The sequence below is a fragment of the Benincasa hispida genome, chromosome 9 (genome assembly GCF_009727055.1).
Source record: "Benincasa hispida cultivar B227 chromosome 9, ASM972705v1, whole genome shotgun sequence".
Taxonomy (NCBI): Eukaryota; Viridiplantae; Streptophyta; class Magnoliopsida; order Cucurbitales; family Cucurbitaceae; genus Benincasa; species Benincasa hispida.
The window spans coordinates 12,526,920-12,544,843 of NC_052357.1; the positions used below are offsets into that span (position 1 = coordinate 12,526,920).

The 17,924-nt window shown below is 32.3% G+C and overlaps 1 protein-coding gene across 1 annotated transcript; it reads left to right on the forward strand.

Annotated features, from left to right (window-relative positions):
• The first annotated feature begins 11,002 nt into the window (after positions 1-11,002).
• LOC120086860 (citrate synthase, mitochondrial) lies at positions 11,003-17,589 on the forward strand. Its single transcript, XM_039043678.1, has 20 exons — positions 11,003-11,171; positions 11,367-11,436; positions 11,538-11,600; positions 11,889-11,930; positions 12,031-12,096; positions 12,275-12,340; positions 12,505-12,618; positions 12,750-12,813; positions 13,211-13,293; positions 13,613-13,662; positions 13,733-13,810; positions 14,017-14,145; positions 14,275-14,317; positions 14,483-14,569; positions 15,417-15,518; positions 15,963-16,070; positions 16,189-16,239; positions 16,814-16,887; positions 16,975-17,026; positions 17,116-17,589. Exons 2-20 carry the CDS (start codon positions 11,386-11,388, stop codon positions 17,206-17,208), a joined length of 1,416 nt encoding a protein of 471 aa, XP_038899606.1. The 5' UTR covers positions 11,003-11,171; positions 11,367-11,385; the 3' UTR covers positions 17,209-17,589.
• Positions 17,590-17,924: the final 335 nt, after the last annotated feature.

A 17,924-nucleotide genomic window follows, 5' to 3' on the forward strand; every position in this document is an offset into this window, starting at 1 on the left:
CATCAATATCATCCAGATTTCTGTTAAAGAAAATATTTGGATGCATTCTTAGTTTCCTTTTATCATCAAAGTAGAGGTATGAATATAGGTGCACTATTATATTTAAGCATAATGAAATTTCATTCACGAATCCTTTGTAACAAGTCTAAATTACAAATATAATTAGATTCTTTATAATTATTTTTTAGAGGTCAAATAGTAACAATAACAATAAAAGTGTTGAAATTCATATTTTTTCTAAAACAGTAATAATAATGATAACGGTAACGATAACGATAGCAATATGACATAATCTCTAAACGCAATTAGATTGAGTATGCTCCTCAGTTTGCGTTTTTTATTACATATTTGGAAGTGGACCTCATGTGTCGATACGGAGCAAAGTAAATAGCCAAAGGTAATCAAATGGATCTCACTTTTCATATTAGCATTGATTTATCATGTTTTCACTAGGGTAAACATGGCCTTAAGTATTGCTCAAATTTGAATGATATAATTTAAGCACTAAGATCCCACTTGGTAACCATTTGATTTTTTATTTTTTCTTTTTAAAAATTAAGTTTATAGACATTATTTCCACCTCTAAATTTATTCATCTGTTATCCACTTTCTATCACTAGTTTAAAAAATCAAGTCAAATTTTTTTTAAAAAAAAAAAAAAAAATTAAAAACTTGTTTTAGTTTTTAGAACTTGGCTAAGAATTCAACTATTATAATCAATAAATGTGCAAATCATTATAAACAATGGAAAGGAAATGGACTCAATTTTCAAAACCCATCAACCAAAAACGAAATGAATACCAAATTGGACCTAAATTTTTATATAATTTACATTGTTCTATTAGTTTGGAAAAGTATTATCATTAAGCTCTAAGATTTTTATAAAACTTAGGATTTTATTTGAAAATCATCAATTCATACATTCTAATAGTCTAGAGTGTAAAATTGATATTTGAAAAAGTCTATATACTTATGAAAATTGATGCATAAGATGATTCTTAAAGATAATTGTAATCGAATGTCTAAATTTATTCGTTTGTAAGAATTTAGAAATTTAATTGATACAAGTTAAAAGTTTTAGACAATGTTTTTTTAAGGGAATTTCAAGGATGGTGTAATTTGACTCAACAACTGCAGGGTGGGGGATTAGACCTCCGACCTCGACTGAGCTAAGCTCACTTTAGGAAGGATGGTGTAAATTGATACATTTTCAAAAGTTCAAGTCTTAATAAATATAGCATTTTATGTTTGTTGAATGAGAAATTTTGGACTAATCACAAATTGCCACATCATTTACCAAATTAATGACGAAGTTACAAATAATTAAATTCAAGACTAATTGAAAGTTGATGTGTCTTATATTGAAATTGAAGACATAAACTGGTAAATCCCAATGTTCATCATGAGCGTTTGATTGAATAATATAATTTGATCCAACTTGATATTATTATTTGGGCTAAAGTTCAATTGAGTACGGCTTAATTGGACCAAAATGTCAAATAAGACTTAAATTCAATTAGTTGGACCCAAGGGTCAGCTTCATAAATCAACCAAGTCCAAGTTCACAAAGCCTGCCTACGAACTCTATAAATAGAGGAATGCTATTCATTTATGGAGGTCAGAAATTTTAGACTCCATAGATCTTAGAGAGAATTCTCTATAATCAAAAGACTCTCTTGAGACTGAACCACATCTTAGTTTATTCCAAGACAAAACATCACGCACTCCGCTTTCTCAAATCAAGCATAGAAAGAATCAAATAATCAAATAATCAAATACTAAAGATCAAACTATATCTGCATTAATCTATATTAACACAAGTTCAACTCTAATTTTTCCGAGAACCTCGTGCAAACAATGTTATTAACTCAAATTATTTTGTAAAAACAAAAAAAAAAAATACATTATATAATATATGTTTAAATTTTTCAATAAAAAATATTCATAAACTAATTAATAATCGATTGTATTCAAGCCAAGATATAAAAGGTAACAGTAACAATTAATTTTATAGTTTATAAATATATTATAAAATGCTTTTTTTTTATAATTATTAATCGATATCCAATCTCGAAATATATTACCAATTATGTATATGATATATATATATATATATACTTGTTTTCAAATCTATGTTTTTAGCTACTTGTTTGTTTGTTTTTTTAAAAGAAATAGCTTGCCTACTAAATAGACTCCTAACTCCTTAATTTAAAATGAGTGAAATAATTGTATATAATATAAGACTTTTCTCCCAACATCACATAGTCAAAAGAAACATACATTATATCATTCAAAACAATAATACATACATACATATATATATATAGAGAGAGAGAGAAAATTCCACAAATATTATATATAAGGATATTTTTTTAAAATAATTACTAATAATATTGTTTTTTGTAACTTTATTAAAATATATTGTTTTCTAAACTTCAATTTTTTTCCAATTTGATGCGGTAAAAAAACCATTTCTATACCATTTTTTAATCTAATTTTTCTAAAAAAAAACCATTTCATCATGTGAGATTAACCCTTACAAGAAGAAACATACTCTTCCACCACCCTATTTACTAGGGAACAAGCAAATAGGATGGTGAAAGTGAAGGAACTCTTGTACAAGAGTACCTATGAGTGGAAGCAGATATTTCCAATTCATTGTGATCGAATTTTCACATATACATTCACACATACAGATATGCATTCAACAACTAAATTACCGGCATGCTTAAAAGATAAATGACAAGAGAATGAGTAAACATACCACTTGAAGACTTTCTTCTTGGCAAGACTCTCTCTCTCCGCAAACGAACACCTATTGCTTTTGCTAGAACAACAAGCAATCGTTCAGCACCTCCAGTCGTCTACCATGAACGACTTCGCATGAACACCAAGAAATGGGAACGACACCACCACTCGGAGCCCTCAGTATTTTCGGAGTGAGAATCTAAAGGGTGGCTTTATTCGAATTTGGTAGAGGTGAGGAGAAAAAACTATCGTGTACAAAAGATCAAGCAAGTGGGAGAAGTGAACAACTATCATATAGTTAGGTGCTTGATCGTTTAGGCGAGGTACACGTTCGTATAAGAAAAGCTAGGCGATCGTCTATACAATCATTTAGTTAAGCTCAAGCATTAAGCGATCATCTAGGAAATGGTAAGCGATCGTTTAAAGAAAGGGCACGCGGGTGAATGCGGTCATTTAGTAAGTTGGCTCTATCGTATAGGCTCTGTGAATACTAAGCGATGGAAAACCAATCACGTCGTGAGCAAATTATGCATACCTATTGCAAAATGAAAACTATTTTCATTTTATTATTCAGTTACGAAAACTGAATTGAACTTCTCATTAACACATGATTTCAGAGAAAACGGTAGGCAATTATCTCATAACTGTCCAATTAATAAAATAATAAATATAATCATATTATATTCATAACCTATAGTTTGATATCATATATTAACCATAGTGTTTTCTCCTCTACTTGATATAAATCATATTTATATCCAATTTCCTCCAAATTAATGTATCTCATACATTTAGTTAATCATATCATATATACTCGAACTACATCTTGTCAATTGAAACATTTCAAACTGACCCAAAAACTGATTCTCAACTTATATCCAAGTTATCAATAGGACCTTATGGATCTATGGCTCGAAGCTCAAACTATACGTGACTAACTGACTAAACTCTTTAGCCACAAGATCCACCATCCGTTAACTGCTAGGCATTTAACAAAAGACTGACAGTTGAACTCTTCTTACCACAGATATATTTCTGTGTCCATCGGATATAACCAATCATGAGTACGATAACCCTTCACAGATGCTCGTAAGTACAGTTGGGCCAATTTACCGTTTTGCACCTGAAGTTACACCTTACACATTAAGTACCACTGATCCCTCTAATGAACAATACAACATAGTCTTACTATATGTGAACACCTCTCGGCCATGAAAAGGTGTGTGGCGCCACATCGTTCAAGCCCCGGGATCAGCCCTTAAGGGAGCTATCTATCTATTTACCCCTGCTTTGAGGAAGGAGTGAATTATATCTTGTGTACCTGAGTTCTCAGCTCCCAAATTAGATGAATCCCCAAAGTGGTAGATTTGAGTTGGCGGCTTGGCCACTCCCACCCATGTAAATCAAAGGACCACCCTCAATGGCAGGAGTTCCCGACTCACTCAGTATTGAAGTCATGTTTACCTATGGTCATCTTAGTGAAGTGAAGTCTCTGTCATGAACAATGTTATATAATTAGACGTTAACACTTCGTGGTCAGGTCTTATACAAACTCTTTTGTATAGGACACCCCCGCTCGCACGTCCCTATGTGAATGATCAGGATTAGACCATCTGTAGCAAGTCACAACACTTTGTTCCACAAAGCGAGCCGCATCCATAACGTTCCAGGATAAGGTTCCCTCCCATATCCATATATTACAGACCATTTTGGTTATTTCTTAAGACATGATCCACTTATATGTCACCATATACATGCTTAAGCTACATAAAGACAACCAGGGATTTTAATTTATTGGTTTGTGGTAAAGCAAATAAAACATCCAATGTGCAGAGTCAAAAAGTGAAGATAATATCATATATTATATATCACAAGTGTTCGTACAAAATGTATTTACAAACTACAGGACACGAGACTTTAGGGCATCATCCCCAACAGAAAGAGACTTTGTTGTGATAATGCCTCACATGGGAGAAGAAAACCAGTCCCAATGCATACATAAAATCCTTAGATTCGTTTATAAAAAAGAAAATTTTGTCTATCAACAAGATGTAGTTCAAAAAATTGATGGCCTCCAAACAATCGAACTCAACCAAAATATTTTGCACACTAATAGAAATGAGACTCTCGAAACCATCATGGATAGACATTGCTTCAAGAACCTTAATTTAATTGTAGTTAGGAATGAATTTGAACTTCACCACCCGAGCGCAACCCAAATGGTCTTCAAGCACCCAACCTAGACTTTTAACCTATTTATCTAGATAAACATATATTTATATCTAATCTTGTATATTTTTATAATACCTAAATTAACTCTCTTATATTTTTATGATACCTAAATTGACTTTAAAAGCAAAGCTTATATATGAACTACTTACTTTCTCAATATTAATTGGAGAGAAAATAACATTACAAGAATTTGAAATAAACATGCCTTGCACGAGATTTTTTTTTAGAAAAAAAAAAAAAAAAAAAACTAGCAATTTTAAAAGTACCTAAAATTTGACCAAATTTTCTAAATAGCTTTAATTGAATACTTTTATTCCTATTAAGTATTGGGACGAGGTAGGGTTGGCAATGGAGTCAGAGCGGGGTGGGGGAGGGTTCCCTGCCCCCGCCCCATAGGGTTATTTACCCTCATCCCTGCCCCCGTCCCCTCCATTTGAAGGCGGGGACTCCCCATTGAGGAAACGGGTCTCCTAGGAACTCATTCCCTGTTTTTACTATTAATTTCCATGGAGATTCCCTTGTTAGTTCCCCATGGGGATTCCTTGTTTAATCTGTTACATCTTTTTCTTTTAAATTTCATATGTTTCATTTATAAAAAAATTTGAGTCATACAAAATAAACAAAATTTAATAGACACAAAACCATGAAATAAAATAAGCAAATTCTTCAAATTTCTAAGCTCACAAATCCATGAGCCAAATAATACAAATTCTATAAACTTGTAAGCTCACAAATCCAAAAGTCAAATTATACAAATTCACAAATCTACAAGTCAAATTCTACAGGTTCACATATTAAATAAAGTTCTATAATAAACGTTTGAAGTAAAATAAATTCAAATGTCTTATACAACAACCAATGTCTTAAGTTTTAAGCTTTAGTTTTGAGTCAAATAAGTATAAAATAAAAGTGGACCAAATAAATATTCGATAAAATAGATATGAGTTGGCTATATATATATATAGTGGGGGTGGGGATTCCCTCCCCATCCTGTCTCTAACTAGGGACTTGAAAAGAGTCTCCAATTTGATCTCTATCCTTGGATAAATCGAGGATTCCCCATCCAATCGAATTGCGATTCCACCTACGAAATTTTTGCGATCTCTAAAATGGGGAGAGAGAAGATGAAGACTGAAGAAGAGAGTAAAGTTTAGGTTTGAAACTTTAAATGTCGTCTAGAAAAAAGAGAGAGTAGGACAATGAAAGTCAAAAGAGAATTTTGACTAAAGCAATGGAAGGTTTTTTAAACTCTTCAATTTTCTTTCTAACTCATCTTTTCTCTACTGCTCAAAATATTCCTACCTATTCTCATGTTTCTTACTCGGTGACAATTTCAACCTTCGCATCTCCTTTTTATTTTTTCTTCACTCAATCCATCAATGGATGACTCTTTTAATAGGAGAAAGTTGAATGAGAGTGAAGGTGGATAAAGGTAAAAACATAAATGAAAGTAATACTTGAGACTTGAGAGTGAAGAAAAAAAAATGTACATATCAAGAAAGGAAAAGATAAACATAGATTAAAAAACACTTTTAATCTAAGAACTTTCGTAAAAATAACAATTAATCCTTGAATTTTGATTTGTAACAATTTTGTCTATGTATATTTAAATTTATAATAATTTAGTAATGAACTTAGCATGTAATAATTTTGTTCCTATACTTTCAAGTTTGTAACAATTTAGTCTCTATCGTGAAATTTTTTTCATCAAATATCATTGTTAAATTTAAGTATGTAACGACCCAATCTTCATACATGATAAACAAATTTAACTTTTAATCAATTAACAATTTTTCAGATGTACAAATATTCATTTAAATTTAATGATATTTTTTTATGACATAGATTAAAACGCTACCAATAGTAAAATGCAATGACTAAATCCATATTCGATATACTTAAGACCAAACTATTACAAATTTAAAAGTAGACCAAATTGCTATTGTTGTCAACGGTAAGACCCTCAGACGACGAACAGGACAACAACAAATGGTCGGTTTACGGCGGTCGAGCAAATAATGGAACTTGCAAAACAGAAGCTCATTATAGGCTGAGTCGCAGAGCTCGCTCTCTTTAAGACATTTCGCGGCTCTGCCTAAGTGTGCAAGCAAGTCAGGAATAATGTCACGTCGTCCTCAGGATAAAACAGCCGAAAAAAGAAAATCCGATCGAAAATGCACCGTTACCGACCGGAATACACACCATTTCTGACTGATTGTTGGAAACGAAAAGCGGAAGAGAAGGTGGTTAGAAGAGAGCCTTCGATGGTAGAATGGAAGGAAGTGTAATGCATTTCTGAACTGCTAGGAAATTCATTTTGGTATAAAATCGGGAACTGAACCTTTGAGGGCGGGAAATTAATTTTTTTTTCCAGTTTTATTTATTAAAAGAGATAAATAAATAAATAATATTTTTTCCGAGCGAACGGTGGCGACGGCACATGTGTGGGATGTCCAGTGAATCCACATTGGTCTATGTCCTCACTTCCTCTAAAATATGGGTACCTGGCCCAAACCCATAATCCAAAATTGGAGTACAAAGGGAGGCTTCCAATTTAAAATTCTCCAAGGTGGGATTCTCCAACCAAAGATTGATTTCCTCTTATATTTGAAAAATAAAATTTCACCCAACAAGTATAAAGTTAAAAGTATATAGATTATATGGTTACAAACTAACATTTTGAAACTAAAATGTTGCTAACTTTGGATTAAAAGTGATTTTTACTCTTTCTTTTTATGGTATAAAATTGGGATGATATACCATGTCAAAATGTAATATTTGTTGGAATCGGCATGATATGGAGATTCTGTTAGTAAAAACAAACGTGCGAAAAGTTTGACAAAATATTAGAGAGACCCGAAAATGAGGGGGTGTTTTGGTCAGAAATGTGCAACTTTCTCGGAGGAACGTGTGTAGCCAGGCCACGAGTTAATACCAAATTTCTTTAGTCAAATCTGAGATCTCCAAAGAATCGCCGATGTTCAATCGCCAACAACTCACCGCCGCGCTTTCCACATGGTGCTTTTCATTTTGCATTCCTACTATACCCCTTATATTTACATCAATTAACGCTTTTGCCCCTCTACTTTAACAGCTCTTTTTTTTTTTCTTTTTTTTTTTACCACCGTAGAAAGTAGAAAGTAGAAAGTAGAAAGTAGAAAGTAGAAACCAGTGCTTATACACTGAAAAATTACAAGGTCAAATCTATCTAATACTAATAGACTCTTTTTTCTCTCTCTCCTTCTCTCCTGTTTTTTTAAAGGGAAATCTCATACTCATAGACTTGGGAACTAAGAAATAGAATTGTCTTATATTGTACAATTTTGTCTAACGTTTGGAAATTATTTGATTTTTAAAAAATTAAATATATTTTTTTGCTATTTTTTATGTTAGTTTTCATCTATCATATATAAAAGAGTTGAATTCTAAGTCAAATTTCAAAATAAATTTTTTTTAATTTTTTTTTAAAGCAAGTAGTTCTCGGAAACATTGGTTGGAAGTAAATAATAAAGCAGGAAATTTAGAAATGAGATTGGTATTTATATGCTTAATTTTCAAAAACTAAATTACAGAAAATCAATTCGTTGTCAAACGAGACCTAAAAGATTGAGAAGAAAAAAATATTTGAAACCCTTTTTATTTCAAGGAGAGTGAATGATTGTAGTAAATTATAAACGTTGAAATAGGTTCAGTTATAAGTTTAACTTTTGAACTTTCCTATTTACGTGAAATTGATCTTCAAATGGTGTGTTTAATACATTTTTTATAGTAAGTTCATGAGTTCTTAATTATACACTGATATGATCTTCACATTTAATATTTTTTAAAAAAGATAATTCATTGATCCATTAGATGCTAAATTGAATTATGGTTCAATCTCTCGTCCTTACAATCGTTGAATTAAACATAAATGTATCAAATAGATACTTTGATTTTTTAAAGACAATTTTAAGTACGTCAGATACCTATTAGATACAAAATTGAAAAGTTCAAATACCTAAGTAGGCATCTCTTAAATTTTAAACACATGTCAAGGCACAAACACGGAAATCATCTTATAATTTAATCCTAAAATTAAAGAAACACAATTCAAATGGTACAAGTTGAAAGTTGAAACATGTAAACGTGTAAGATTGTTTGAATTTGGTTGAACTTATATAAGTTGAAATTTAGTGAGTTTATATATACACATATATTTGAATAAAAAAGTTGACCTAGGCCTAATCTTACTCATTATTATTAAAAGAAAAAAAAAGTTCTCTTTCACATCCCATATAATATATATTTCATTCAACAATTCATAAACTTTGTTAAATCGAATATAATTCAATTGATACATTAGTATGCTAGATATTATGAATTATGTGGTTCGAAACTCCCTATTTTAAATGTATTAAAATAGATTTTGATGCACATCCCATATTTTATGTCAAATATGACTTAATTGATATATATATATATATATATATATATATTAGTAATCACGAGATTTATGATTAAAAAAAACCTCACTTTTGATATTATCTCATAAAACAAAAGAACAAAAAATGACCCCCCCCCCGATATTATGCTAATATGAGACGAATAATCAAGGAAGACTTGGACAATGATATATGCTATGACATCAAAGCACAAGCACTTTCCTTTCTTATGTTTATTTAATTACGAAATCTAAAGTTTAGGTGGAATTTTAGATGGATGATTATCTATAATTTTTCCATAGCACAACAAACTAAAACACAAATAATGTCCTTTTAATATATACTATTACAATGATAGGGATGAAAGATTAAAACTTTAAATTTTAATCTGTGCTTTAATCCGTTGGAGTAATTTAACTATTGACTTATATCTCATCTACTAAATTATACTTGCAATGACGACGTAATATTTATATTAAAATATTATTTTGATTCTTATATTTATAGTCTGTTCAATTTTAATTAAACATCTTCAAATGTCTAATTTTAGTAATTTTATTTTCAATAAATCTTAAATTTAATCTTTAGAAATTAATTTTTTTAAAATTGATTAAATAATAATAATCACAATATTTACGAAGAAAATGCAATATGTAAATATGTTTTCAAAATTTATAGTAAAAATTGCTAATAAATAATAAAAATCAACAATAAGAATAGTCATTTACAAATATAGGAAAATGAGCAAACTTATTTTGTCATGTCTATAATTGACAGTAATAATAAACAATGACATTTTACTATATTTATAAACATTACCATTTTGACCATTTAAAACAATCATCAAAACAAAACTAGTAATTGGGACTAAATTTAAGATTTATCGAAAGTATAAAAATTATATTAGACATTTAAAAGTATATACTAAAATTGAAACAATACGAAAATAAGAGGATCAAAATGGTATTTTAAAATAGGGTAAATATTAATTTATACCCCCAAACTCTATGATTGTATCTGTTTAAATCCTAAATTAAGAATTGTATCAATTTAAATATTAAACATTGGGATTTGTATCAATTTAAACCTCAACCTAATAATTATATCAATTTAAATCTTAAACATTGGGATTTGTATCAATTTTAACCTCAACCTAATAATTATATCAATTTAAACCTTAAACTTTCATAAATATATCAATTTAAACCCTAAACATTTACAAATGTATCCAAATAAAACACAACGGAGGGTGTAAGTTAATATAATTATGAAAGTTTAGAGTTTAAATTGATACACTTATAAAAATTCAAGGTTTAAATTATATAACTAATTAATATAATATTCAAAACTTAGAGTTTAAATTAATATAATTATTAGTTTAGATTTAAATTGATACAACACGTCTATAAATTGATATTTGTCCTTTAAGATAATATTTATCGTAGGAAAAACAATTTTTACTGTCTTTCAATGAAATTAACCTGGCTGGCTGGCTTCATTGTCATTGCGAAAGATGTCAATTTGGAAAATGGAATCACAAACGAAGGGTATTTTCGGTACGTTCGCACCTACATTCAGCCATTGCAAGCGAACCTACAAGACAAGTCTCAAAAGCAATCAAAGAAATTTCACTTCCACTTTCTTTCATTTGATTCCCTCTGGGAGTAAAGAAGCGCGAAGGCGGCTCAGTTTTCCGTCTTTGAATCAACATCGATACAAATCGATCTCCCTGCAGCGTCGCGGACTTTCTCTCTCTGCTCTGACTTTCCTGTACGTTCCATTTCCCTTCAATTGATTCTCGTTTCATTCCTTTCGTTGCCTTCCTTCATCTTGCTCGATTACTGTTTCGATTTCCTGTTTTATCGTTTATCATAACTGTGCGTATTGTATTTTGCTTGTTTTTGTTGTTTTTTTTCATGTCTTTGATCTTTGTATTTTGCAACTTGTGTTATATGCATTATCCAGGTAGGGAATTTTGAGAGTCATGGCGTTCTTCAGAAGTTTGACGGCTCTTTCTAAGCTCCGGTCGCGTGTCGTGAGTATATTGTTTCCAAGTTCTTCCTCTGTTAATAGTAATTGTTAGTTTCTTTAGTCGGTTAAGGTTTTAACGATCTTGAGATTTGTGCGATGCTTCAGGGACAGCAGTCTAATCTCAGTAACTCCGTTAGATGGCTTCAAATGCAGAGCTCATCCGATCTTGTAATATTCTCATCTCACGTTAATCTTTTTTTCATCATGCCTGATTGGTTAGGCTACCTCTTTAAAGCGTTGAGACTTCATTTTAAGATGACTCTTACAGTTGATGACTCTTTCAGTTGTGAATTGTATAATCGGACTGTGACGGCTGTAATTTCTATCTAGCCGGAGTTGATCTCTGTAGCCATTAAATCTGCGCGCATCTTTCGCCATCGAGTAGTTAAACTAGCAATTGGAATGATTACTTCAATCCAATGAGTGATTTCGCTTATAAAGTTATCTGTCGTGCAGGACCTACAATCTCATTTGAGGGAATTGATTCCAGAGCAGCAGGTTTGTTTATCCTAACAGTATTCATCTAAGCCTGATCAAACTTTCCAGGAAAATCTTACAGTTCATTTGTATGTATTCTTAACATGTCTAATAATTACAGGATCGCCTGAAGAAATTCAAAGCAGAACATGGAAAGGTTCAACTAGGCAACATCACCGTTGATATGGCAAGTATATTTACATAACTAGTCTCTATCTTGCTGCTCTCCAATATCAGTGGCAAAGTTTGTTATCTCATGATCCATCCAACCAAATTATTCCCGGGAGTTCTTATGGAAACTAACATTTTTGCAAGCATTTTCTTTGAATCTTTTAATTAAATGCTTTATCTCTAACATTGTGAAGGTACTTGGAGGAATGAGAGGAATGACAGGGCTACTATGGGAAACATCTCTACTTGATCCTGACGAGGTATACAATCCTTTTGGTTAATATACCTAGTGTAGTGATTTGGTCTTGAAATGCCTGTTCTTAATGTTTATGTGCTCGATACACATGGTTATCTCTGCTCCATTTGAATCGGATGAATGCTGATATCGATACAGTAATGGATTTGGAGTATATTATATTTCCAGGGTATTCGCTTTAGGGGTTTGTCAATTCCTGAATGTCAAAAGTTGTTACCAGCTGCCAAGCCTGATGGAGAGCCATTACCTGAGGGTCTTCTGTGGCTTCTTCTCACAGGGAAGGTGAGTTGCTCAAAAGCTTGTGTTTGACTTTTAGGAGTTTTATATCAGTCTTATACTGCCAAATACTTTTGGTAAGCAGGCTTTTGCTTTGTACTGCCAAATATTTCATCGTTTATTCATTCATATATCAGGTGCCAAGCAAAGAGCAAGTTGATGCATTATCAAAGGAGTTACAAAGTCGAGCCACTGTTCCAGGTTCAGCTTGCTTCTATATTAAATTGTTCAGAACTTGATGGTGTGCTGGATGCTTCTATGACAAGATAATGAAAATCAGATTGTCTAAATGTGTTGTTTATCAGCATTTGTTAGTAAGCAAGTATATTAAGATTTTGCCAATATTTCACTTTCCTTCTACTCTTCTAGAACCTTTTAAGTCGTATGAGATCCATCACGTTAGTTGGACAAGCATGTATGGTTAATTTAGGACATCTGGTGACTGTCTCTTCCCCTCCAGTGAAGACATTTAGCAAAATGTCTTTGCATTTGTTGCACAAGCATATTTGATTAGTTGAGACTACCACTGGCAGCCTCTTCCCCCTCGAGCAAAGACATTTTCCTAAATAGTGGGTTTTTTTGTCATTCCTGGATGCAGATTATGTATACAAGGCCATTGATGCTCTTCCTATTACAGCTCATCCGATGACTCAGTTTGCAACAGGTGTCATGGGTCTTCAGGTTAGTAATGACGTTCTCTATTTGTCAAGTCCTAGATGAGGTGATTATGATTTTCTTGCTAAACTTTATGTGAAAGGTTTCTGTATGACATAATAGGATCAATCTGGATATTTTCATATTTGATTTTCTTAAATATTTTTCAGTTTGTTTATTTTGATCAAAACCCCGTCATCTTATGCTTTGCTTCAATTTTATCAACTCTGTATTGCTAAGTTTTAGTTTGTCAGAAGCACAATTATTTATATTCTAGTAGTAATGTAATTATCTTGATGTACTGTTTTAGCGGTCTTTTAAGGTGTCTACTTCTACTTCATTTCAGGTTCAAAGTGAATTCCAGAAGGCTTATGAGAAAGGAATTCATAAATCAAAGTATAGTTTTATGCATTCATGATTCAGGCTTCTTATTTACTCAAGTACTGAAACTTATTCATTCTTTTAGGTACTGGGAACCAACATATGAAGATTCACTAAATTTGATTGCTCGAGTGCCATTGGTAGCTTCCTATGTCTACCGCAGGTTGGTAGATCACTTTCTAATTTTTTACTTGTCTATTGTATTTCAACTAATTATACCTCGACATGGAAATCCTCCCTTTCCATCAGTGCCATCATGCTATTAGTATTATCTTAGCATATTTAAAAATGTTCTGGCACCTTATTGCACGTTCTCCTCCTTGTTACCTTGTTGGATTAATTTGGATTTCCTTCTAAACATATTTGAAGGATATTCAAGGATGGCCATATAATTCCAAAAGATGACTCTCTGGATTATGGTGGGAATTTCTCACACATGTTAGGATTTGACAGTCCCCAAATGCAAGAACTCATGAGGCTCTATGTTACCATCCATAGGTACTGTGTATGTCATTCTACTCCATATGATCTAGACTTTAAATTTCTATATATCATATTCTAAACTTGAGCCAGCAAGAGAGAATAATCAAATTAAATATAATGTTTGTTTGTAAAAATGACTTGCAGTGATCACGAAGGTGGGAATGTAAGTGCTCACACGGGCCACCTTGTAAGTAATCTCGCTTCTCAATTGTTCTCTTTTGTATTTTATAGCATCTTATATAGCCTGAACATCTGTTGCATAATGACTTTTCAAGCATAGCTAGTGTAATGTTTTTGCATATCAATATTCATGCCCATGTCATTCTCTGAGTTATTTAATTCTGTCATGCAGGTCGGCAGTGCACTCTCAGATCCTTATCTTTCATTTGCTGCTGCTCTAAATGGTCTGGCTGGACCATTACATGGTTTGGCAAATCAGGTGCGGGGTAGATTGTTTTCTAATAGCTACCTTTTCTTCTCCTCCATTTACTACTGAACTCTTTAATAAAGTATTTAATTATCGTTTGTAACGCTCTCATGATAATGATGGATTTATTTCTTACTACCTCTTCCCCCCTCAAGCCACTCACCTTCAATTTATCTAAAAAGTGGAAAAAAACATAGCAGTAGAGAGGCAAATGGGTATTGAGAAGATTCTTTGGGTTTATTCATTATAACTGATAGTCTGATTGTACGTTATGGAACATTCTCCAGAAATTTATTTGCTTCTGCTGTGTATTTTTTGAGTGATGGTACTTATTTCTTCAGTTTAAGACCTTAGATAACTAGATCTAAGAAAAAAAAAAGACCTTAGATCTAAAATCAAGTAATGTTTGGCGTTAACCTTAACTATTAGCAATTGGCTTAATGACATGAATGCATGAAAAATGTTACTACCTCTTCCCCCCTCAAGCCACTCACCTTCAATTTATCTAAAAAGTGGAAAAAACATAGCACTAGAGAGGCAAATGGTATTGAGAAGATTCTTTGGGTTTATTCATTATAACTGATAGTCTGATTGTACGTAATGGAACATTCTTCAGAAATTTATTTGCTTCTGCTTTGTATTTTTTGAGTGATGGTGCTTATTCTTCAGTTTAAGACCTTATATAGTTAGATCTAAAAAAAAAAAGAAAAGACCTTAGATCTGAAATCAAGTAATGCTTGGCATTAACCTTAACAAGTAGCAATTGGCTTAATGACATGAATGCATGGAAAATTTTTTGCCCTATGCATCTTATCAACAAGTAGAGATTGCCAATTTGCTCATTTCGCACTGCTTGCAGGAAGTCTTGCTTTGGATCAAATCGGTAGTGGATGAGTGTGGAGAGAACATAACTAAGGAGCAGTTGAAAGACTATGTTTGGAAAACACTAAACAGTGGCAAGGTAACAGCTTAAAATTCATTCTTCATTTTCATTCTAGCTAAAAATGTTAGGCATGGAGCTCATACTTTATTTACCTTCAGCTTCACTTATAAAATGATAGTATCATGTGTAATTTGGTAACTGTACTGTTTTATAATAACCACTGTTTATCTCTCCAGGTCTTCATCAATAGGAATGTGCATTTTTGGCCGTTTTTTAGTTGGAAAATTGCTTAATCCCCCCTCTTAGTTTGCCAGTTTGAGAAAATTTTCCTTCAAGCATTTCTGTCATAGTGGCTTGTTTGTCTGGGAGATATTTTCTCCCATTTTCATAAACACCAACGTATTTAGGATCTTATCTACTATAAGAAGCGGAGATGTATTTTACACAATTCCTTTTCAAATTTAAGGTTGCATAATGGTTATATAAACTTTCAACAATTCTATCCTTATTTTCAAATTGTAGGTTGTTCCAGGATTTGGTCATGGAGTTCTGCGTAAAACAGATCCAAGATATTCTTGTCAGAGAGAGTTTGCCTTGAAGCATTTGCCTGACGATCCTCTTTTTCAGCTGGTTGCCCTTTATCTCTGATTGGAAATTTAAATTAACATATATCTGACCTGTATAGATCTCTTCTTATTTACGTAAACTGTAAATCCTTCACATGATAACCTAGCATGGGCGTTTGCAGGTATCCAAGCTCTACGAAGTTGTGCCACCGATCCTAACAGAACTTGGCAAGGCAAGATAAGTCTCTCTGTGCCTTATCTAGCTTAATTGTGCATGCTCCGTATGTGCTCCTTACCTTCCATTTCTACAAGCATATATAACTCATTTTATTGTATGGCCATATCAACATTAAAAAAATAATACTAAATAAATAAATAAATGAAGACCTGCAGTTTCATTGCCAGTTATGAGGTGCAGGGTAGGTTAGTTTTGACTTTTGAGGTTAGGTTAGTAAATCTCGAACTTTCGTTATTAACATGAAGACCTGCACAGTTAGGTATGAAATTATTCTAGCGATACTTTTCTTTTCTTTCTTTTTTTTATTGGTTGACTTTTTTAAAAATCATTTTTACCAACCATATAGATTCAAATTCTCTCCATTTCATATGATCGTAAAATGGATTGAATCTTCTTTCTTTATGAACCAAGACATGCTCCCAAGACTATATATTTCTTGATTTCTGAGTCAACATAGTATATTTTTTGATTGACTATATGAAACTATCCTCTAAATTGTTGATGCTCATGGAGGGCACACAAGGATCTTACATTGTTGTCTCTTCTCGTGGTATTTTCCTCGTTTACAGGTTAAAAACCCATGGCCGAATGTTGATGCTCATAGTGGAGTGCTGTTGAACTACTTTGGTTTAACTGAAGCAAGGTAGATTGCGATTCAACTGTACGCATTTTACTTTCTAAGTTTTAACCAATTGATAACCAAAATTTTCATTATTAACTATGTGCACAGGTACTTTACTGTTCTCTTTGGTGTTTCAAGGAGTCTTGGGATTTGCTCTCAGGTCTGTTTTCTTCAACATTCATGTTCAATTCTTCGTGATATTACTGCCAAATTCTTTGAGATTTACTGTGTTCTATTTTTTGGGTTCAGTTAATATGGGACCGAGCTCTTGGGTTGCCACTAGAGAGGCCGAAGAGTGTGACGTTGAAATGGCTCGAGGAGTACTGCAAGAAAGCTGCTTGATTTTGAAGTGACTGACTAAAAGAAAGTTGATTCCGCTTCACAAATTTGTTCAGGTTGAGAGATTTCTTGACATTTGTAATAATTATTCAAGCATGGTTTACCCACACAGATGCAGGATCATCTGGAGTCACCTTTCGGGATTAGTAAATTTTAGCATCACTTGTTTTTAAACTTGCCGAGTTTTCTGGCTAATTTTTTATTCGTTCGGTCTCATCAAGTAGTCGTTAGAAGTACAATGGGAAGGAAAGGAAATGGTGGGAGCCATTAATAAAAAGGTTTGAATGCCAAGTTATACCCCATTACGAGCTGAGCTTCAGCTGCACTTTTCCTTGTACTACATACTTCAAAGTGTACGTTCATTTTTCAGTATCACATTCTCTCTGCAAGGTTCAAACTTGGGACTAAAACTTAGGCTACTATTTGAGAGTATTTTGAAGGGGTTAAAATCACTTTTTCTATATTTAAAAATCACTTCAATAAAGGTTTTTAATAATTTAAAATTGATGTTGGATTTTACATTTTGAACAAATTGATCGGGAATGGTAGATTCAAATATATGTATAAGACTATTTCTAGACATGAACAAATTGATCGGGAATGGTAGATTCAAATGTGTATATGACTATTTTTAGACATGATAAAATAATTTTGACTATTTCAAACTCATTCATATATGTCTTTTATTTAGTATCAGACTCATTTATATTACTTTTCAA

What these genes read in the sequence shown, in the direction of transcription:
- LOC120086860 (XM_039043678.1), top strand. Translation starts at nt 11,386, where the DNA reads ATGGCGTTCTTCAGAAGTTTGACGGCTCTTTCTAAGCTCCGGTCGCGT. An exon ending in GCTTCCTATGTCTACCGCAG is followed by an intron (nt 13,811 to 14,016) that starts GTTGGTAGATCA and finishes ACATATTTGAAG; the next exon opens with GATATTCAAGGATGGCCATA. An exon ending in TTTGGTTTAACTGAAGCAAG is followed by an intron (nt 16,888 to 16,974) that starts GTAGATTGCGAT and finishes CTATGTGCACAG; the next exon opens with GTACTTTACTGTTCTCTTTG.